Here is a 24336-nt window from a genome sequence, read left to right on the forward strand (position 1 = left end):
CAGGCCTTTATCAAAGGGGACCAGGCTAGAGTCACCATGTTTGCTTTTTTCTTTTTGCTATAAAAAAAAGCATACAAAGGAAGAGAAAATAGGCCTTTTTTTTTTTAATTTTAGGGAAGGGTCTACAAGATATTCAGTGTCTCAGTACTAGACCGGACTGGTAGTGATTGTGTTTACAGCTTCCCAAGTGCTGGAATTATACGCGTGTGCCAGCATGCCCTGGGGGTGGGGCCACTACAGCAGGCCCTGGGGATGGAAACCCCTACCCCACCCCCAGGCACTTGCTGAGCTATTTGGCTGGCCCTTGGCCTGTTTAAATAATTGAGATAAACTGACACAATGTCCTTAAGCCTAGGCATAAAGTTTAGTAGACAGAGACTTTAAAATACCTATCTCAGATATGCTCAGAGAGCTACAGGAAAATGTGGGAAATAGTAAATGTGAAAAATTGGTAAACAGAAAAAAATACATAAAGACCCCCAAAATAACAGGAGATGAATACAATAACAAATGAAAACCTCACCAGAAGTGTTCAGAAGCAAATGCAAAGGAAAAAGAAAAAAATGAGCAAACTTGAAAGAGGACAATCAAATGCAGAAATGAAGCAGAAGCAAGAAGGTGAATACTGCATAGAGGACTGTGGGACACCGCCCTGTCTTGCTCAGATAACCTTTATTTTACTAATTAATGGCCCTAAACCACAAGGATACTGATGCTGACAGTGTTATTACAATATATTATAATTGCTCCATTTTATTGTTCATAATGCTGGAAATCAAATCCAGGGCACCATATATGGTAGGCAGGTACTCTACCACTGAGCTTATACCCCTAACCTTGTTAGTTTCGTAGAAATCAAACTTTATCATGGGTATGTGCAGTCACATATTGCTTGGTGACATAATTTCTTGTCATTGTACAAAGAGTATATTTACACAAACAGATAATTGTGATATTAGTTTATCACACTGTAAGGTCTGAGACATTGTGCACGACTACATAGGAAAGCCAAAACCTACAAGGTGTCCCTTATGAATACTATGTCCCTTAGTATGACACTAGTGAACTGCAGCAATACTCTGATTGTACACTGAGCAGATGGGACTGATTCCTGTATATTTTTTCCTGTAGAGTTGTGCACAACCATAATATTTCTAGAATGCAAGGATGATTCAACATCAAATGGATCATTATAGTATACCACATTAATAGCAGGGGGAGACCTGTGACACTCAAGTAATGCAGGAAGAGCCTTTCATAAAATTTAGTACCCCTTTGTGATTGAAAACATTCAGAAAAACAAACCCTAAACTTACATGAACATAATAAAAGGCCTACTGAAAAATCCCACAGCAGTAGAAGGTTGAAAGTTTGTTTCGGTTTTTTTGAAAGGCAGGGTTTTGAATCCAAGTGCCTCCATGCTCATTCTATATGCTGTTACATGTAGAAAACTTAACAGCCACAAAAAGATTGTTTCAGCCAGTAAGTGAATTGCCAAAACAACAGGATACAAAGATAAAATCTAACATTTCCATACATTAATGAAGATGAAAAAATTGTGAGAATAGTATTGAGCATAAATGTAGGAGTTATCAGAGAAAGCTTACACATAGTGAAAACTGCAAAACAAGTGAAAGAGGCTAAAGACAAATACATCTAAGATGTCAATTCTGATGAATAGTAACCTACAGATTTAATGTAGTTGCTCAGAACCCCATTGGCTTTTCTTTTGCAGAAATAACTACATCCTGAAGATGCGATATAATTTGAAAGGACCCCAAGTAGCCAAGTCACTCTTGCAAATTAATCTTGAATAACAAACTGGAAAACTCGAACCTGACTTTGGATCTGATTCTTGCAGACAGAAGAATCAGTAGAATAAAATAGCCTAGAAAAGAAGCCTTTCTATAAGATTTTTTCATAAGAATACATAGATTATTTTCAATACGGAAAGGACAGTCAAAATAAGTGGTGCCAGGTAAATAAGATAGTCATATGCTAATGAATCAAGTTAGGACCCAACCTAATAGCATATACCAAAAATAACAAGATGGGTCAAAAACCTAAATACAAGCATAAAAACTATCAAACTTCAAGTGGAAAATGGAAAAGTAGGGGCTGGGGAGATAGCTTGGGAGTCTAAGCACCTGCCTGGCAAGCGCAAGGACCAGGTTTAATCCCCAGTATCACATGTGAAGCTGGCCTTGGAACCCTGGGCAGGCCCTGCCATCACTGAAATGGCGTGGTAGCGCACGTTTGTAATCCCAGCTCTGGGGAGGCTGAAACAGGAGGATCACATATGAGTGAGCTGCGTAGTGAGACCTGGTACCAAATAAAAGATTTGTAAAAATTAAAATGGAAAAGTGTAAGATACTGAACTTGGCATTGATTTCTCGGATTTAATACTAAATTTGCAGGCAGCAAAAGTAGAACAAACTGGACTTCACCAAAACTAAACTTTGTGTATGAAAGGATACCAAGCCTCAAAGGCAGTCCTCAGAATGAAACAAAATATTTGCAGTGCATATATAAGGATTTAACATCTAGAATACATACAGAACAAAAGTGTAACATAAACAAAGCTTGATTTAAAATTGGCAAAGGACCTCCAGGTCTCTAGAGAACGTACACATACCTCTGGCTACTGAGCACATGAAAGATGACCAACAGTGGTAAACAACAGGAAATGCAGAACCCACAATACCTTTCTGTGACCTTTCATACAAATGCTGGCAAAGATAGGAAGAAATTTCCACTCCTGAGCATTGCTGGTGGAACTGTAAAGTGGCACATGTGTATGGCACACATCATAGTTTTTAAATGAAATATGAAATTGTCAATCACATGACTTCCTATGCCAATATTTTTTTTAAAAAGCAGAAGCCTAAGGCATATTTGTACACTGCACTGCAGCAGTGTTCATTGCAGTCAGAGCTCGAAATAAGTGCTTATTGGAAGAAAAGATGCAATATATCTGTTCAAAGGACTGTTATTTGGCCATTAATGGAACTGAACTCTGATGTACATGTGGGTGAGCCTCGGGAGCATTATGTTAAATGGAAGAAGCTACAAAAGTACAGTATGATGCCCCTTACATTAAGCTCTGTAATAGTAAAATGTACAACCAAAAAACTACTTTCTGTTGGTGTTGGGGTTAAGAAGTAGAGATTGCAGTGTGCAAAGATTTTAATAGAGAATTATTAAAAAGCTCTGGAGATTGAACTGGCAGTGGCTGCTCACAAAGTGAGCGCACTTCATAAAACTACAAAGTAGTTAAAACAGTCTTAACGTTCTTCCACAGTAATGTTTTTAGAACTGAATTTTTAAATATTTATTTATTTATTTATTTATTTATTTGCGGTACCAGGGATTGAATTTAGGACCTTGAGCTTGCCAGGCAAGCACTTATTCCACTGAGCTATCTCCCCTGCCCCCCTACCTGTTTAAAAAAAAACAAAAAACAAACCAAAAAACAACAAACCCAAAACACTTTCCTGCCACAAGAAGAGGAACCCTTAATTGCGTGCTGCTAAGTGATTGTAAGAATAAACAGCACAGGTTTAGGGCAGCGGGCTTGTTGCACATAGTGCTGTAGTGGAGGGTCACGTGCTGTGCGCTAGTCAGAGTCCATAAATGGCACTCCAAATCTGGACTAGTGAGTGCTCACTAATCTGGTGCACTGTGTTGACTGACCAAAAAGCTTGATGGAAGGTAACACAGCAAATCTGCTCCCTGCCCCTCAGTGGGGCCATGTCTGGATAGACCCACATGGAAAGCACCCTTAAGTAACATGCACACCCAGCTACCAGATGTCACAGTGTAACCACACGGCACTGAAGCCATCGGCATCTGCGCTGGCTCAGGTAGCTCTTAGTAGAGTGCAGCCTTCTGGCCAGCATCCCATGATTGCATCTTGCACAGATAACCGGGAAGTCAGAACTCAGTGCAGTTTGTAATGAATGCATACCACTTTTGTACCACTGCAAAGTAGAAAAATCAAGTTGAATTATTAAGGCTGTAAGTCTAAAACTGTTCTAAAGCTGAAGCCTTTAAAACAATTACACAAGAGCTTTTCATTTTATCCTTGTCTTGATGCCTCACACCTGTATTTGTCACAAAGAATGCGTGAGTGGAGAAAGGACTGAAACACCAGTGACAAGTCCATCTGCCCACCCATCCTTCATGAACAAGGCGTGTGCCCAAAAGCCATTTTATTCACCAGTTCTGAAAAAATGTGATTCAGGGCTGGCCTTTGGCCAGTGTGTGCTCCTCTGCTTCAACTTTTTCACCCTGTGATCGGAACACCACTCTCCTGGGCTGCTACAAGTGTTTTCCCACTTCCTAAAAGTTCTGCTTTTTTTTTTTTTTAAGAGTCAGTACAGTTTAGGTGGAAAAAATGGAAAATTACTCTAACCAAACCAGTTTTTAATGTTTCCCCCAAGAGATGAAAACTGCATTCTCCAAAATCCTACAGTAAAAATTAAGGTCAAGAAAATAGGATTGGAGTTTAACAACGTAAGAATAACAATCCTAAATATTTCCATTGGTATTTTCACTATTACACCATCTTTTCTAACCTCATACTTTGAGGTTTAGGTTTCACTGATCTCTGAAATCAATTTCTATTTAAAAAGACCATTTTATCAGTATTAAAATACACCTTTCAGTGTAAAATCTGCCTATTTTTTTTCGAATGCCCAGTGAAATGGTTGCACAGTTTTATCTGTTCTTAGAAACTTTTGAGACTACTGAAAGCATCTGTTGAGGTGGGGTTTTTTGAAGCCCTAAACCAAACACTAGTTGCATCGAAAGGATTTACATCTTTTTTTCCTAAGGTCACCTTAAATGTCTACAGCTTTCTTTCCAAGCTGTGGGCAGGTTTGCCCTTGAGACTTCACCACTATCACCTACAGGGAGAAATGGACCTGCAGTCACTCCCTGCTCGCTGGGCAGCAGCAGTGCCCTGTGGACACATGTGCACCATCAGAACAGGCTGCCTTAAGGTGCAGTGTTTACCGGGTCTTCTGTTGAAAGGATTAATGTTTTGAATTTGTTTTACCTTATGGTATTTCACTTTCTACTGTTGTTAGGTGAAAACTGCTGTAGTTCACACTGTTTCTTCAGTATCCTCCATGACCTGTGGGAAATAATTTGGAAATGAGCTGTTCTTTCGATTTCTCTTCATCCACACCTTCCTGCACTGTCATTCTGTGCACAAACATAAGCCCGAGCTTCTGGCTGTGATAAAAGGTATAGTGATTAGACTAGCTGACATTTCCAGCTGTTGCTGCCCTCCATCCTTCCTCAGCAGAACTGTCACTGTTCTAGTCCCTCACAAGTTCCCTGCCTCTGCCATTCCTTCCTGCCTACCTCTTCTATCCAAAGTTCTTTTTTTTTTTTTTAAACAGCATATAAGTTATTTATGTGCATATCCTCGTAGCCTTCAACTCTGGTTTTCTCTGTAATCTGAAAGGCTTGAGTCTTCTTATCCAAGAAAGAAAAATTAAGCCAAGATTGTTAATATCCTTTTCTTTTAAGATCCTGATTTAGAAGTGGTTCATGTCACTGTTTAAATTTCCTTTTGGTAGAACTTATTCACAACATAATATTAATTGTAAAAGGAATACAGAAATAACTCTTTCAGTAATTTTGAAACAATGTGTCCAAGCATAGCTAAGTAGTTTCTTTACTGTAGAAAGGACTTGTTCATGGGCTGATGACATAGTTCTCTGTTGAAAATAAGAGAACACAGTTTCTCACTTTATTTTACTCTTACACATAATAATAACCAGATTCTAATGATTATGGCCATATTTAGGAAACTATATCATTATCAGTTTGGTTTCCATTATATAGAATCCAGAATCTAGCATAATGGCTTAAGTTAGATCAAATGCAGAAAAGTAGTCACTACATAATAACTACATTTGAAATCTGACCAAGTTAGGGCTATTTAAGAAATTTATAAAAGGGGCCAGGGTGATGGCTCAGTGGAATAAGTGCTTCCCTGGAAAGCGCAAGGGCCTGAGTTCAATCCCTGGTTGCACCAAAAAAAAAAAAAAAAAGAAAAGAAATTTATAAAAATATCTGAAATTTTTCTCAGAGTGGAAATTCCATAAAATCAGAAATTTCATTGTCTTGTCCACAGCCAACTTCTGTGGATATCAGTCTCGTTCAACATCACTGGGTCACATGTGTCCAGATTCCATACCCAGGCAGTCATTCTGTAGAGCAGCTCTTTAATATTATTCACGCTGCTCTGTCTTAGTTACTCTTCTCTCATTGCTGGGACAAATACCCAACAGTCAAAATGAAGGAAGGAAAGGTTTATTTAGCTCACAGTTACTGGAGGTTTCATTCCATACTCAGGTGGCTCCAAGGCAGAGGGACACATGGCAGAGGGCAGCCTTTCAAGGTGGAGGCACAGAGCAAGAGACTGTTATCCAAAGTTCTAATAAGCCTAGAGTGGCAGAGTGCTAGAATGAGTAACAGCAAGAAAATATTCAAAGAAACACCAGGACTATGAAGTGATGTGACCAACTGAAGTTTCAGGTGGACAGAGATTCCTCTAACCAATGAGTACTTAGACTCTTGTTTATACTGATGTGTACATGTGGAAAGAAAAACATGAAATTGAATTTAAATACTTGTTCTCTACCTTTAAGTTTCATGATTTTAGTCTCTCTCAGCCTTTCACTGTAGAGTGAAATTAGTATATCTGCCTTACATGGTTCTCAAGATTACATGACCTGGAGAGCTGGCCAGATAGCTCAGCGGACTAAAGCGCCTGCTCAGGCAGAGCACAGGGGCCGGGGTTTGATCCAGGGCATGCTGAGGCGGCAACTGAGACTGGGTGTGGTGGTGTGTGCCTGTAATCCCAGTGCTTGGGAGGCTGAAAATAGGAGAATCACTACAAGTCTGATCTACACAGCGAGACCCTGTACTAAATACATTAAAGAAATTATATGATCTCATGGATTTGAAATAACCTCAGTGCCTCATATATACAGGCACATAATGTTCATGACTTTAGCATTACTCTGCTTTCTAATTGTATTTTTGGCATGAAGGCATTTCAGTAGAGAGGTAAGAGTGACATGTAGCACATTCCTGTAATCCCAGCACTTCAGGAGGTGAAGCAGGAAGACAAATTTCTAGCCTATCTTGGACCACTCAGTGACTTAGGAAAACTGTCAAAATAAAATAAAAGACTGAGGATGTAGTTTGGTATGAAGTTCCTAGGTTCAAGTCCTCGGCTCTACCCCTCTACCCCCGCCCCCAAGAAACAACAAAAAATGAGGGAGAAGAGAATGTAAATGTATGCTAGGACTTTACATGTAGGTTTCTTTCTGGACAAGTTGGGAAGATTACCTGGGGATTTGAGAAAGGAGTACACAAGGTGACATGAACACATCTATCAGAGCAGCTGATAAGCTGAAATACCACTTTGTGGTGGTAGCAGGAGCACTCTTGGTGAAGAAGGGCCCTTTGAATGTTTTAGCATGTATATGCTATGATTTTCATAATTATAAGCTAATATTAAATGCTAATTCACTTCAGCTTAGATGCCAATTTATTTTCATGACACATTTTGATAAAACGTATTCCTTTTATTTCCCTTACAGTTACAGCTTTAGAGAAATCCAGTGATTGACCTCAAAAAAATGATTGAGTTAAAAAAAAAAAAAAAGGTTGAGTTAGGCCCAATACTTACTTTACCCTGGTTTTTAACTATTTGTATGAAGTCTTCTTTCCTCCATTAAAAAAATAATTATCCAGATATGCTGGTATACACATGTAATCTCAGCACTCTTGGGAGGGTGGGGCAGGAAGATCAGAAGTTTGAGCTGGGCCTGGGCAGCTTAGATGCTGTCTCAAAGATGTCTCAAAAATGGCTGGAATGTAGTTTAGTGTGAAGACCCTGGGCTTCATTCCTAGTACCAAAATATATTTAAGTTCCCAAACTCTCCAGTTTAACTACCATCTATTTAGGCATGGAAAGTCTGTAAGGTCATTCCCATTTTTTTTTTTTTTTTTTTTACTAATGTGTCCTTACAAACAGGAAGAGGTCAAAATATGAATTCATTTTATATTAGCATGGTTTCTAAAAAAAATAATTGAGTTTTTACCATCCCATCAAACATTTTGAGAAGAAAAAAAGATAAATGCTACTGAATTACAAGCACAGATGCTTGTGCTGCCTTGTGGCAGGACACTGCTTCCTATCACATCATACAGAGTTCCTGCCTGTAGAACTTCCCAATTAACATGATCATTAAAGATTTTCAGTGCTTTTTGAAATTTTTTTCACTTGAGTTTTGCCATCAAACAATTTATAAATTAATGTGCTCTAGATATTATTACAAATAAAGACCAGCATACTTCCAAAACCATAAAAATACATGCCTCGAACTCAGTTATAAAGTACAGCAACACATTATCTCAGCCTTTTGATAATTTAACTGACCATTCTGAGCACATTAAAAATTCAGTCCATCATCTGAGTGCTTCAGTTAGTATGGCATCTCTATCAGTTTGGTTGACTTACACTTATGGTGAACCATATGTAACAGAATTTACCTTTTTAATCATTTTCAAGTTTGGTGAAAGTAAGTAAAATAATACTGTAGCTACCATCACCAGTACCTGTCCAGAACACTGCATCATTCCAGAATAAAGCTGTTGTACCTATTAAGTAGTAACCATGTTATTCTCTACCCAGCCCCTGGTTATCACTGTTTTGTTTTCTGTCTTCATACATTTGGTATTCTAGGCATCGCACAAAAGTATAATCTTTTCTGAAATACTATAGAAAAATAAAAAGTAATCATATAATACTTGTCTTTTTGTGTGTGTAATGTCTCTAGGGTTCAAACATGTATATGGTGGGAAATCCTGTAGCTTAAGGCTTTCGACTTGTTCTGCTTCAAAATTTTCACTATTTTAGCACGTTTGCATTTTCCGGTTGATTTTTATAATCACTTTGTCATACACCACAGAAACACTTGTTGGTATTCTGACTGGGATGGCACTGCTTTTGAGGAGACCTGACATCTTTGCAATACTGAATCTTCCAAACTCATACACACAACATATCTCCATTTAGTTGTCTTCATTTCTCAGCAGTGCTTTATACATCTTTTGGTAGCTGTATCCCTATGTATTTTGAGATACTACTGCAAATGGTACCATTTTTCCATTTTCCATATCCACTTGTTATTGGTATAGAAGATGATTTTTAAATACCTGTATACGATCTTACAACATAGTTCAACTACTAATTATGTGCTATCATAAGATGCATTTCTCTTTTTCAGTTCTTTTTTTTTTTTTTTTGGAAGAGTTTGTATAGGATAGTTATTTCTTCCTTGAGAGTTTGACAGAAGTCACCAACTAAGCCATTTGGGCTTGGAATTGTCATAGTGGGAAAGTTTCTATATGTACATTTCAGTTCTATAATGATTATGAGACTATTCAAGTTATCTCTGAGAGTGGTTTGGTAGTTGTCTTCAAATAATTTTTATACTTAATCTAAGATGTTGAAATCTTCCCTTATCCTTTTGACATGTATGATGGAATGTTGCCTGACTTTTTTTTTTTTTTAGTTTAATTTTATTAGTACATGTTTGTAGTTAACAATTTCCATTCATCTTGGGGAGTGGTTACACGTACATATTACAGCTTGTCAGCATGTTTTTTTCTTCTAATCCCCTTTCCTTTCCCTCCCCTCTGCCTGTCACCTTTTACATAATGATACTGTCTTAGCTCATGTTATTAAATATAATTTCTACAGTGATTGAAGTTATTAGCTTCCTATACATGGCACATATTTTTCCCCTTCTCCTCACCCCTTGTCCATTGTGTCCCTTAGACCCCTACTTATAGGACAGGATGTGTCCCCTTGTGCTTTTCTACTGATTCTAAATAATTTTCTTTGTATTTGCCTCATTCAAATGACTGATATTATACAGTACTTAAGCTTGTGTTTCTGACTTATTTCACTCAGTATTACATTTTTGTGGTATATCCATTTTCCAGAAATGCCTCAAATTTGTCATTTTTTATTCCATTCAATCATCTGTGATGGGTATACAGGCTGCTTGTAGGACTTAGCAATTATTAATTGTGCTGCTATAAAGATTGATTTGCATGTGTATCTGTAGTATGACAAGCTCTTTTTTAAATTAAAAACTTTATTTGTACATTTTAGATACACATAATGAACATATTCATCCTAAGAGAATTTGTGCCTTGGAAGGCTGGCTAATTGATGATTTTTTTTAATGTATTTATTTTTTTTTTCAACTTATGTTTTTTTCCGTAATTTTATTGAGAAATAAATAGCAATGAGACAGTTTCAAACCAAATTGGTAGGACAGTTTCAATAATTAACACATTGCATACATTCTTCCTAGTGGTTAATTGCTGTACAAGATGTGGACATGATATCCTATTTACAAACACCATTAGAACAAATCCCTCTATTCATTAAGAGAATGTAACTATCTGTCCTAACCACTTTGAATACACAGATACAAAATGGACATTCATCTGTATCCCCTTTTTTTTGTTAAGTTCCGGTATTTGAGTATTATAGGTGTGTTAACTCAGCAAACTATTCTAAAAGAGTCCAGTAGTCCATAATAGTATTGGGTCTTCTGCTTGACTGGCAATGTCAGAAATTGTTGACCTGAGTCCCCTGCAGCTCAACATAACAGCATGGCTTTATTTCTTATATTTCGTTTTTATACTTTTCTGCTGGATGGTAAAGATAAAGCAAGACCTAGGCAACAAGAGTTATAGCTTTTGGGTCTGATAAGGTCAGTGAAATCCCCTCAGGATTTATCCTGAGATCCTGTACCTCAGATTGTAGATCCTTTGTCAGTGTCAGCCATGTGGATGAGTCACGGCCATTGCTTGGCCAATGTGCTCTCTGTGAAAGCCTGAGAGGATGTTTTCTCTCCATGTGACTCTCCTTAGGCACACTCTACATCATCGATCACTTTCCTCTTTGGCCCCATAATCTCCTTGATCAGAAAATTTGGGACACTATTGAGTTACATGACATTACAGTACAAGTTCTCCTATGTCCTGAGTCTTAATTGACCTTCGAAGGCTAGGGCCAAAATGTTGGCTTTCCTTGTGGCCCTCCTTTTTCTCTAATTTTGGTCTGCAAACTTAGGTTGTTAACTATCCAGAAGACAAGCTTATTGTTATTACCATACAAACCTAGGCTGTTAAGCTTAACCTGTCTGTCTGAATATCAAACATCTTAGGCATAACATGGAACAGGTATTTTTCATTTTAAATGTATTTAGTACAGGGTCTCACTACGCAGCTCAGACTCATAGTGATCCTTCTGTTTTCAGCCTCCCCCATGCCGTGATTACAGGTGTGTGCCACCACGCCTGGTCTCAGTGGCCAGTTTTGCTTGCCCGGGGGTGGGGCCAGCACAGCATGTGGTGATTGATTTTTGAGACAAGGTTTCACAATGCAATTCAGGTTGGCCTTGAACTCACTTTGTAGCTCAGGCTGCCCTCAAACTCGCAGCAATCTTCCTGCCTCAGCCTTCCAAGTGCTGAGATTATAGGTGTGCACCACCACACCTGGCTTGTACCTGGGCATTATATATCTTAGTTCTTTTTTCTTTTTCCCCCATTCCTCTACCCTACCTTCAACCTCTCTTCCCCTCCTTATTTACAAAAGCTTTTTTACTTTTCCCTTTCTTTCTCCCTTTTCCCTCAATTGTGCCTCTTTTCATCAAATGCTTTCTTCCTATTTTGCACTGTTACACATTTTGAGCCTTTTTTACACTTTTAGTTCCTCATACCAGAGGCAAAATGCAATATTTTCATATGCCTAATTTATGTCACTTAAGAGTATGGTCTCGAGGTGCATTCATTTAACTAAAAATATCTCAATTTTATTCTTTATACCAAAGTAGTACCTCACTGTATTAAAAAAAAAAATTGAGATACTGAGTTTTGCCTTAACAAGTATGTACAGACCTTTGTCTCTTTTGATCAGTCTTGGCTTGAAGTTCACTTTGTCTGCAAATGCAATAGTTACCCCTTTTTCTGGGTTCCTGTCCTTGAAGTATTGTTTTCCATCCTCTGACTTTCAGTCTATGAGTTTCTTTTTGAGTTAAATGTTTCTTGGGTGCAGCATATTGTTGGATCTTGTTTCTTGATCCATTTGCTAGTCTTTTTTTTCTGATTGGTGAATGTGGACCATTTACATTGATAGTTGTAACATATATATTGGTTTATCCTTGTAATATTTTTATTTTGTTGATTTCCTGTCTTTTTTCCTCTGTGTAATTCCTTAGTTTGCCTTCTAGCTTTATTGCTGTTCTTGAAATTATGGTCTTTGTAATTTTTTTTTTTTTTGATGGAGCTGGGGTGTAATCTTTCTCTTTGCTTCTGTGTGTCATGATTTTTTGTTTTTAAAATTTTTATTATTTTTTCTTTGTTGCTTGTAAATTGCTCTTGGTTGGTGCTTTATCATTATTTGGATGCTTCCCTGGAAATGTCTATTTCTCAGATATCTTCCAGGTATAGATGGTTCTTGGCCTTTATATGTTTCCCAAGATCCTACTTTCCCAATTTATTAGGGATGAGATGTTGCTATTTGGCTCAGCACCCAGCCCTTCAGTACTAGACTATGGTGATGATATGACCCTAGACAATCACAATGTTGTCATACAAGGGAGAACAAGTGATTATAAAAGGTATAGTATGCTGGCCAAAGTAGTACAATTAGCAATAATAATATCATCAAGCACAGCCTAGAAATGGAAGCTATGGTGACTATTAATTTGGTACTTTTAACCATAGAAGCAAGATCTACAGCTATATAACATCCTACATAAGTTTGGAAGTTGTAGCTGTGAGAGGCCCCTCAATACAGTGATTTTTATCCTGTGTGGGGAAAAGTTAAGAGGGAGAGGGAAAAACAGATGAATGAAGAGAAATATAATAGAAGCAAGGCTGGCCGGGAGATGGCTCAGTAGAATAAGCATTTGCCTGGCAAGCACAAGGACCTGAGTTCAATCCCCGGTTCCACCAAAGGGGGAAAAAAAAAAAAAAAAGGTGGAATAATAGAAGCAAGGCTGAAGGACAAAGGATGATCACCCAAGCTTTGGGAAATTAGAGAATAGGAAAGGAGACAAAGAATGAAGGAGAAAGCAAGGTGATATTGAAATGAACCAGAAAGACCAGAGACAAGGTTTGTTGACATGAAAATATAAAAAGAAATCAAGAAATAAATTCAGTAGAGAGAGAAAAACAATGGAAATAATAAAAGTAAAAACCTAAACCATAAAAAAAGACAAAAAAGGAAAAGCAAACCAATAACAGCAAAAATAAAGTTCCTCAGTTCTGTGATAGTGTTCAAATCAGATTCCAGATGTTATGGGTAGCCTCACCAAGTCGGCAGTAGGACTAGTACTAGGTGTGGGACTGATCATGGCCTCCAGACGTGTGCGCTGGAGCCAGTCTTTTTTTTTTTTTTTTCAGCACCAGAGATTGAACTCAGGACCCTGTGTTTGCCAGGCAAGCACTTATTTCACTGAGCTATCTCCCCAGCCCCAGAGACTTCACCTAGCAACTTTCTGCACATCCTTCCCCCGCCTGGCTCCTTACCCTGTGTCTCTTGTGTTGCTCTTCCAGTTGCTGTGGCAACCCTAGGACCAAGAGAGCCAAAGGCCTCTCCCAGGCCTATATACAGTCATATCCTCCCAGCCCTTGCACAGCCTCTGTTCCACATGTCTGGTACATCCCTCTCCTCTTGCACCACTGTGGCAGGGCAGGGAGAATGCTGTTGGCCAACTCATGCATTAAGAGAAGTCATAACTTCCCACTTGTTGCCCCACTGACTTAAGGTTAAGTTCTGCATCCCTCTCACACTTCTAGGAGCACAGCAGGAGGGGTAATACTGTTGTACTCAATACCTTCACCACTGAGGCTTCAGTCTCTAACCTTGTTGCTAGAGGTTAAAGGTTTCAGTTAGCTGCTATGGCATAGGACAAAAGAGAAAACAAAAATTGGCAGCCCATAGTGGAGGGAGCAGCTTCCCAGTCACTTGCTCCTTTGTGTGCCAGTAAAATTTCTTGCCAGGATACAATGTATTCTTTCTGGAAGAAGGCAAAAGAGGTTATAGGGCCTTATATCCCAAATTTATCCTGTATGGATTGAGTTTGCCATACTATTACAGTCTGTCAGCTTTCAGGGCATTTCCCAGAGTGGTGCTTCCTTCTATGCTTTTGTTTTGTTTAATATTCAAGTCTTTTACTTCAGATTGGTTTTGGTATCAGGATGTATGTCCCTCCCTTTCTTCCAACTACCTATGTTTTGAGGTATTTTCTATGAGTAACCGCAATGTGATCCTTCCTCTGTTTGGCAATGTTGAATCCTCCGCACTTAAGCACTTTGAGGAAAATACCTGACTTATTCTTGATGTTGTTAATGTATATCTTCAAAAAATATATATATATATATGTTTTAAAAATTTATTTATTTGGTACAGGGTCTCACTACACAGTTCGGACTCCTGGTGATCCTCCTGCCTCAGTCTCCCCAGCACACAGATTATAGGCATGCGTCACTATGCCTAGTTTTGGGGCTAGCACAATGCGCTAGGGTTTCTGGGCATGTGGTACTAGGGATCAAATTTGGGACCTTGTGCTTGCCAGGCAGGTGCTTAGGCCACCAAGCTATCTCCTTAACCTATACCTTCATTTTTTGATCCAATCAGTATGCTAAGAGACTTACAAATTTTAATGACCTTAGAAAACAAGCTTTTGGTTTTAGAAATTTATTTTTTGGATTGTCCTTTTTGTTTCCTATTGTACTGATTCCTGTTGTACTGGCCTTTATGTCCTTTCTTCTGATTACCTTGGAGTTTTCATAGGTTTTTTAGACATAAGATTAGATCATTATTTTGAGAGTATTTTTCTGATGTCGACGTTTACTGCTCTAAGTTTATCCAATTGCTGCTTCTGTATCATGCTAAAAATTTTGTTAAGATGTGCTTTCATTTTCATTCAGTTCCAGAGGCCCTTTGATTTATTTATTTATTTTTATTTATTTGTTAAACATTTAGATGTGTTAGTCAGTTTCCAAATATTTAAGGATTTTTCCAAGGACATTTCTATCATTGATTTAAGTAATTACATTATGGTTAGTGAAAAATTTATATAAATTGAATCCTCAAATGTACTGAGATTTGCTATTATAAATCAGTGTATTGTTTATAATGATAAATATATGGGTGCATTCTACTGTTTAGATAGAGGGTTTTATGGATACATACTATGTTCAGTTCCTTGATATGACTATGTATTGTTAAAATCTAGGGGGTTTTTTTTGTTTGTTTGTTTATTGGGTTTTGTGTGTGTGTGTGTGTGTGTGTGTGTGTGTGTGTGTGTGTTTATTTTAGGGAAGGGTCTACAGGGTGTCCAGAGTCTCACTACTAGATAAGACTCGTAGTGATCTGCCTGTTTACAGCCTCCCAAGAGCTGGGATTACAGGCATGTGCCACCATGCCCAGTCTCAATTGCCCTCTCAGTGCACCCCGGGGATCAAATCCAGGCCCCTGCACCTGCTTGCATGCGCTTTAATCCACTGAGCTATTTCGCCAGCCCTTGTTTGTTGTTATTGTTTTTGTACCAGGGATTGAACTCAGGACCTTGCACTTGCCAGGCAGGCACTCAAAAGCCACTGAGCTTTCTCCCTAGCTAAAATCTAGTAAATCTTCATTTTTAAAAAAAGAATCTACATATTCTACAAATCATTATGAGAAAGGTATTGGAATCTCTGATGATAATTGTGGGTTTGTCTTGTTTTCTTGATACTCTATTAGTTTTTGTCTCACATATATTAAACTTTGTATTTAGGTGGATATGTTAGAGTTCTCCAGAGAAACAGAACGTGTGTGTATTTATTCTATGGAACTAACTACTGCAGCTGTGGTGCCAATGGGAAGTCTCAACTCTGATGGAGAGGTGCAGGACAAACAGCAGGAGAGGCCAAGTCATAGGCAGCCTACTGGGGAACAGGAAGTGGCCTGGCTGCCAATCAAGTTGGAGTTTGCCGACAGATTTTTTTTCTCTGTAGGGGAGAGTCAGCCTTTTGTTCTGTTTAACATCTGCATGAATATCAAGGTACTGATGTTTTTCATTTTTAAACAGATTTCCCACTTCTTTGAAGATGGGCTATCTTTTATTGAATATGAGACATTGTGAATTTCACCTATTGAAAACTGGATAATTTTTGTACTGTTGAGCTCTGATATGGGATGCAGTTACTTGGAAACAATTTGCTTCTGGTCCCTTTGTGCTTTTAATTTTGTAAGATGGTATGAAGCAGCCCTTAACATAGGGCTAGTTATCCCCACTACTGGAAAACATTTGTGTATGTGTTCTCCCTTATGCCCTATGAATAGTGAGGTTTTTTTAACTGGGAAGAGGCACTTTCTCTGATGTGAGTACTGGGTGCCTTTAATCCTTTCACAGGTCTCTCAGATCTGTATTCTCAACTCTGGTGTTCTCCATGCTCAGCTGGGGCACCCACCATGTGCTGCAGCCTAGAAGTCTGGTGAGGCAGTAACAGAAGGCAGTCTTCGGCTCACCTCCTATTTCCCATATATCAGGAATTTTTTTTTTTTTTTTTTTGCTCCGAATGCCTTCAGGGCAGGTTTGGCTGGCTTGAGTTGTGAGGATCGAACCACAGCAACCTGAGCCTGACTGCTTTGTTGAAGCAGCCACTTAAAGAACTGAGTTAAGGGGCAAGCCCCCTGTTTCCCATATATCAGGCTAATGGTCTTTTGCTGTCTAATGTCAATGTCTTAAATAAAACCATTGCTTTATATGTTTTCTCCATTTTTTAAAACCATTTCAAGTACGAGGAACTAAGTCCAATATCTGTTCTTCGATTTTAGTCAGTAGAAATTTCAAAACAGTTTAAAAACATTAATTTGTCCACAAATTTCTCAAAGGCTTTACTTATCATATAGGTGAAACTACTTTGCTACATATATACCAGTCTACTGCAGAATATTTTTTTTTCGTAGTACCAGTGGTTGAACTTGGGACTTCGCGCTTGCCAGGCAGGCACTTATGCCACTGAGTTATCTCCCCAGCCCTCAGAATACTTGTGAAAACCAGTTCCTTTTAGCTGTACAGTATCTTACAGCTAAAAACATGAGATAACCTTAATTTATTTTAGAAAGAAAGAAGATTTATGTCATAATGCTAATAAAAGATTTATCTTCATCAGGCATGGTGGCACATACATGTAATGCCAGCATAATTAGGAGGCAGGAGACAGGAGGATTGCCATGAGTTCAAGGCCAGCCAGAACTACATAGCAGGATCCTGTCTTAAAAAAAAAAAAAAAAAATCTCCAGGCTGGTGAGATACCTCAGTGGTCTAAGTGCTTGCCTGACAAGCGCAAGGACCTGGGTTCTATCCCTGGTACCATATGCTGTGTCAGACACTAAAACCTGGTATTGTGGTGCACACCTGTAATCCCACAACTGGGGAGGCTGAGGTAGGAGGATCACTATGAGTCCAAACTGTAGCAAGACCCTGTACAAAATAAATAAATATACAGATTAAAAATAGAAAAAAAAATTTTAGATCTTCATGTGAAAATGGTGCTTAAATAAAATTGATGGAAAAAATTTAGGGTTAATGTAGACCAAATCCAAATCCTGATGTGGAACAAGAACCACATGAGGGATTTTAAGCATTTTGTTTTGAATGTACTCACTGTGGTGGGCATTGGTCCTGCTCATCTCTCCCAGGCTGACATCACACTGGACTGAGCTAGTCCTCTGGAGGTGGCCCTTCCTGACAGAGCAGAGAAAGAAACACACAGATGGGAAAGGAGGTACTATATGGGTCACAAACAAACGGTTTAACAAAAGTTTGTTTTTGTTTGCAAATTCGTCAGGTAACAAACACAATTGCAGCCATCTTTCTCAAACGAAACACAAACATCTTGTACAAAATTATAAAGCAAATTAAGATTTTGAACTTAACCACTGTATCTGGAAGTTAATTTTATTCAAAAAACTGAAACTTGGCCTTTTTGTTTTAAGAGGGCCTATATGCTATATCTTAGGGGCGTAGGAAGCTGTTTCTGTGTTTTTTAGAGGTGAGTTTCCAGGGCTGGGCGTATAGCTCAGTGACATAAGTTACCTGCCTACCAAGTGCAGGGTCCCAAGTTTGATCACTGATATTGAAAAAAAAAAAAAGTTTCCACTGTTAGTTGGACCCTTTAGTAACACAGGGCAGCTATTGTGCACTATTTTATTAACAGCAATTAAAAAAAAAAACATTGTGGATCTTTTTAAGGTTATAATTCATCAGATTATTTTTTTGTTATCTCATCAATTAGTATTGGTATGACTCGTGATCATGGCAGAGTTTTTAAAAATTATTGTAATTATTAAATAAAATTTTGGAATATAAACTTGCTTTAATGTTTTCAATATGCCAATGCTCAGGAGTACAAATTTACATTAATGAAAGTAAGTTCAAGACTGTATTTACCATAGCAAAATGGAACCTTTTCTGAATGTACTCTAGTTTCTGCTCCTTGATTCTAACCCAGATCTTAGCATTCTTTGAGTATCAGCTTGGACCTCATTCAAAGATAACAGTAATTATGACATTCACAGGGCCCTTAGCTTAAAGCAATTTCAACCATTAATGGACCTGGAAACTGTTATGGTAAACAATGAATTGTTTTAATTTTTGAAAGTACTATGTTTTTGCAAACACAACAGCATTTCTTGTGGTCAGTATATGACAGATTTTATATTTAGATTCCACAGTTATTCATTTTTTAAATTCTGCTCTTGGCATTAAGACACAGATCTTTGATCATATCTTCATATAAAATTACCTCTGCCTATTTTGTCATTCAAAAATGTAAAATACATTATTTCAAGCACATTACAACCTTATCTGAAAATTAATGAATGTCATTTCTGTAGGAATGTTAAAGATGCTATTTTTCTTACTAATTAAATTTATATCTATTTTGCAAATGGTCTAAAATGAAAGAGTCATTGGTCAGGCCATGGCAACTAGATATTTATCATAGATGTTTCTATGTAGGTGTTTTATGGATGAGATTAACATCTGTATGTGGATTTTGAGGAGAACAGATACCTTCCATGATATGAGTAAGCTCACACAACTGGTTGTAGCTTTAATAGGTACAGGCATAGGAAGTTTGGGGAAGCTATGTTTTTAGAGATTTTTGCATTTAATCTTTTTTGAGGTACACTATCATGGAATTACACAACATATTTTTCTTTGTGTGTATGTTGACAGAAATAGAACCCAGAGCCTCACAATGATAGGCAAGGATGGACTCCACATTAAGCTACAGCCCAGCTTGACTATTATATTTTAAATGCTTATATGATCTCAGTGATAGAATTTTTATATTTCTAATATTGTTCATTTGGGCATCTGCTCTCTTTTTTTAAAATTATAGACAGCAGTTTGTCAATTTTACCGATCTTTTCAAAGAAGCAAATTTTGGCAGTATTATCTCTATTATACATGTTATATGTCTATTTTAATTAATATCTGCTCTTTATTATTTATTGCTGTTTTCCTGATATTTATTTTGCTAGTCTTTTCATAACCTAGTACAAAGAATATTAAGCTTATTTATTTTCAGGATGTCTTTTTTCATAAAAATATTTGGATAATAAATTTCCCCTGCTGGCAGGCATCTCACAGATGTGTAATACAGTATTACAATATTCTCATTATAGTTAGGTAAAAATATTTCCTAAACTGCATTACAAGTTATTTGACCCATGAATTATACAGAAGTATGCTTAAAACCTCCTACAGTTATCATTTGTCACTTATTTTCCAATATAGTCATTCATGCTCAGGATCTACAATACAGTATAACAGTCTATGTAGTATAATATCAATCTTTTTTTTCTTGCACAATACTGGGGATTGAACATAGGTCATCATGTGTGCTAGACAAATATTCTACTCCTCAGGTACCTTCTAAGTCCATTTTATCAATTTATTTTTGCCAAATAAATTTTTGGCAATTTATTTTGAGACCATTTATTTTGGTAAGTTGTACAGGTTGGGCTTGACTTTGCAATCTTGCCTCTGCCTCTTGAATAGCATAGAATACCTTCATGTACCACCACAACTAGATGAATGGTAGAATTCTGATGTGTGTTGAAAATTTCTTTATTGCCAATACAAAATAATTCCCTCAATACTGTATATGAGCTTATAAGAATTTTATAATGATTGGTATTGTGTTGTAGGTTAAGTCTAATAGATCAACCTTGTTAAAATCTTATGCTACTGACTTTTATCTTCCTATAAATTTCTGAAAGTGAAACATTAAAAGTTAACTATTGTGATAGCTTTGTCTATTTTTATTTTATACTTTTATATTTATTTCTTTCCCCTCTCTCTCCCTTTTGTTTTATTAAGCACTGAATCTGGAGCTTTCACACTGAGCTGCATCCCCAGTTCTTTTGATTTTTACTTTTGGGACAGGATCTCGTTAAGTCACTAAGTTGCTAGATTAGTTTGGGGTTACAACTGCTCCAGCACTATAGGTGTGCATCACCACGCCTGGCTTAAATTTCAGTTTTTCTTATTTATGTCTTATTTTGAGGTCACAGACATCTGTATTGGTGGGTGTGGTATGAGTATCGATAAAGGCAGTTTATTTTTCCTACATAGTGCCCTTCTAATCAGATGAACTCTCTATGTCCACAGTTGGGATAAGAGTTAATATACATAGAGGCATGCTGAATAACCTGCAGGACATGTGGGACAAGGAAAAAGAAAACAGGGCAACAACAGCTGCAGGAGTAACCAAGAACACTTGGAACTCGAGGACACCCTGTTTTTGTGTCCTTGCTCCCAGATGCTTAACACGTTCTCACATATAGCCTAAACATTAATCTTGGACACATATGATGGGATCTTGTTATGTTCACCTAAAGTAACCCAAAGGCTGAGACTCAAGATATATAAAAATAATGACTGAAGGCAGGGTGGCAGCCTGTTTGCTCGAGCCCTTGTTGTGCTGACATGAATTGTCCGTGTGTCTTTGTTTGCCACCAGCACCCCTGAGTCTTTCCCAACAGTCCACCACATGAGGACACAACAAGAAGATGGCAATTTGAAACTAGAAACAGGGTCTCCATCAAACCTGACCATACCGGACTAGTCTCAGACACTCAGCTTCTAGAACTGTGAGAAGTAAACTTTTGTTATTCGGGCCAGTCATCCTATGAAATTTTGTATAGAAATTCAAACTAGGACAACTAAGTGCATCTATTTTTTGAATTGTTAAGTATTCCTGGTGATTGGGGAAAACTGTTTGCTTGGGATCTGTGTAAGACTACAGCTATTTCAGGAGTCAGATGAGAGTTCAGTGAGCTGGATGCCTACAATAGCTCAGTGACATGGCTGGCACATGTCCCAATTCTATGAGGAAGCATCCTGAGTAGGAGTGGCAAGAGATGGATGTCACTAGGCTACTTAAAGGCTATGTCCTTAGTTAAAACAGTATCACTCCTGCAGTATTCTATGGCCAAAGCAATCCTACAATTTATGCAGATTCAAAAACTTAAGTGAAAATCCATGGGGTAGGTGCATGACAAGACCACACTGCCATAGAGCTCTAAGGGACGAGAGATACTGAACGGCCACCTTTAAGAAACACAGTCCCATACAATGGACTTGTATGTATATTTTTCTATATGAAGAACTCAGGTGGCATGAGATATAAAACCTGGATTTCTCCTGTGATGCTTTTAGGTTTTTATTTTTGTATTTAGGACAGGGTGTACAGTGTATACAGGGTTTCACTATGTAGATCGGACTCCTAGTGATCCTCCTGTTTACAGTCTCCCAAGTGCTGGGATTATAGGTGCATGCCACCACGCCCAGTCTCAGTGCGCCCTGGGGGCGGGGGAATCGCACTCCCCACCCCTGTGTCTGCCTAAGCAGGCACTTTAATCCACTGAGCTATTTGGATGTCTCTCCTGTAATGCTTTTTGAAATAAAATACATAATCCCACATACTTAAGAAGAAGCTCCATCCAAATTTTTCCTTGATGAAAAGTAGTTCAGAAATACAGATTAAAAAAAAGAAATACAGATTTTATGCAATACTGTTTTACCTGCATGTTCTCTTTCTGATCATATAAAATTATCAAGTCAATTTACATCTCTTTAATGACTACCCTCATCTCATTTTCACAACTACCAGAGAGCATACAATGTGCATTTTATAAATATCAATGATAAGCTGTGATACCAGAGAGTTAAACTTAATTCCATCTTAATTTGTTTTCACAAAATTTAAAAAATTTATGAAAATCAATACTAATGAATGAAAGTCACCTTCAATGGATAGTATCATTTCATTAAGGTAATTTTTTCTTTTGTCTCCTGTGTATTTATCCATCTTGCCAAATAGACTTGTCTCCTCTAAAAATTAGGGAGTATGTCTTCCTTGTTCACTATTATATTCATTGTGGTAAATACAATGCCCACCACCTAGCAGGCACTGAATAAAAAGGAGACCCTAGATAACAATGTTTTCAACTTTTATTTATAGTAATTGCATAAGTTGTTTCTTTTTCATATTCAAGACTTGTTTAAGATAGACCTTGACCAATATTTGGAGTGTTCTGTCATGATGACTATACTGAAATGTGCATACACCTCAGTAGTTCAGAGAAGTCAAACTATAAAAATAATAGTTACAGTAACAAAGAACAAACTTAATGGATTAAGATGCTTTAAAAATGGGGCCAGGGAGATAGCTCAGCGGGCTAAGCAATTGCTTTGGTAAGTGCAGGGACCATGATTCAATCCCTGGTCCTGCATACAATGCCTACCCCCTCTCTGGGGTACACTGAGCTGGTGACAGAGTCCAGGCGTGGTGGCACAGACCTGTAATCCCAGCGCTGGGGAGGCTGAAAAACAGGAAAATCACTACGAGTCCAAGCTGCATAATGATCACGACCCTGTACCAAATACATAAATGAAAAAAAAAGATGCTTTAAAAATGACTTCTTGGGCTGAGGAGATAGCTCAGTGGTCTAAACACCTGCCTGGCAAGCACAAGGACCTGGGTTTGATTTCCAGTACCACATTCCTGTAATCCCAGTACTGGGGAGGCTGAGACAGGAGGATTATAATGAGTCCGAGCTGTGTAGTGAGACCCTGTACCAAATAAATAAATCCTTTAAAAATGACTTCTTACCTACATAACAGAAACTGTATTCAAGAGATAACCCTGAACATAAACTGGAAAAACATCTAGATGTAAAAAAGTAATTATTTAGCGGAATCACTACTTTATATACAGGATTACTTTTTTTCAAGAGTATGTCTCTATGTTGATTACCTGCAAAGGAAGTAGAGAGCTGCAATGGTGAGGGTGACCAGAACAGCCAATGCCACAAAAGCTACAAGCAGGTTACTTTTGGTTTGGATGCTGGCACTTGGGAGAAAAATTTCTTCACAACGTGCTCCTGTGTAATTTTCAACGCACCTGTAGGAGAAACTTCAGATAAAGAATGCATCTATGTTCTGTTAATTAAAGTATATTGTAAGAGATTTCCAGCTGACATGAAAGTTAGGAAGCAGTCTAACTTTCAGAGTGCTGAATGCAGAATTAGATCCATTGTTCTAAAACACGCACAGAGATAGTTAAAAAAAATGCAGCATTCATTTATGAAGTCTGTTTATTGTCTTAAATTTTCTAATGGCTTGGGAACACTGGATAAATTATAAGGTAATAAGTCTTCTTGATATTTTTCTTTTCTTTTTGATACAAAGTATTGATAAGCTTTCCAGGCTAGCCTTGAACTACTGGACTCAAGCATCCTTTCTGTCTCAGCCTCCCAAGTAGCTAGTAGAACAGGAAACACCTCCACAGCACCAGGTTACCTTCCAGGTTTTCAGTGATGTAATTCTAATTCATCTAAAATTTATTTTGTGGTATTTTCATTTAGATTATTTTTTCCTCAAAATTAGTAGTTGGTTATTCCAACTCTACCATTAGATTATCCTTTACCCACTGTTTCAACATTGGCTTCTTGAACATATGTCAAATTTACATAAGTAAATTTGCAATGATGAGCAACAGCATTTATTTCCAAAGTAACAGCATTTATTTCTATTCTTTAATGACCTATATACATCTAATCCTGGGGCTCTACCATACTACTTTAATATTGTGACTTTGTTAGTATGTTTGAAAGCCTGGTACTTCCCTTTTAAGAATATGTTTTATATTCTTATTC

General features: G+C 37.7%; 1 protein-coding gene across 3 annotated transcripts in view; it reads right to left on the bottom strand.

Annotated features, from left to right (window-relative positions):
* Positions 1-24336, bottom strand: part of Nrg4 (neuregulin 4) — a 129824-nt gene that overhangs the window by 805 nt on the left and 104683 nt on the right. For all 3 annotated transcript variants that reach the window (XM_023712625.1, XM_023712622.1, XM_023712623.1), the window contains 3 exons: positions 23436-23582; positions 17772-17851; positions 5060-5137 (listed from right to left, as the gene is read on the bottom strand). In XM_023712625.1, the coding sequence (XP_023568393.1) occupies positions 5121-5137; positions 17772-17851; positions 23436-23582 (244 nt within the window). In that variant the 3' untranslated portion in view covers positions 5060-5120. The remainder of the gene's footprint in view (positions 1-5059; positions 5138-17771; positions 17852-23435; positions 23583-24336) is intronic.

The sequence above is a fragment of the Octodon degus genome, unplaced genomic scaffold (assembly GCF_000260255.1).
Source record: "Octodon degus isolate 3935 unplaced genomic scaffold, OctDeg1.0 scaffold00026, whole genome shotgun sequence".
Classification (NCBI taxonomy): Eukaryota; Metazoa; Chordata; class Mammalia; order Rodentia; family Octodontidae; genus Octodon; species Octodon degus.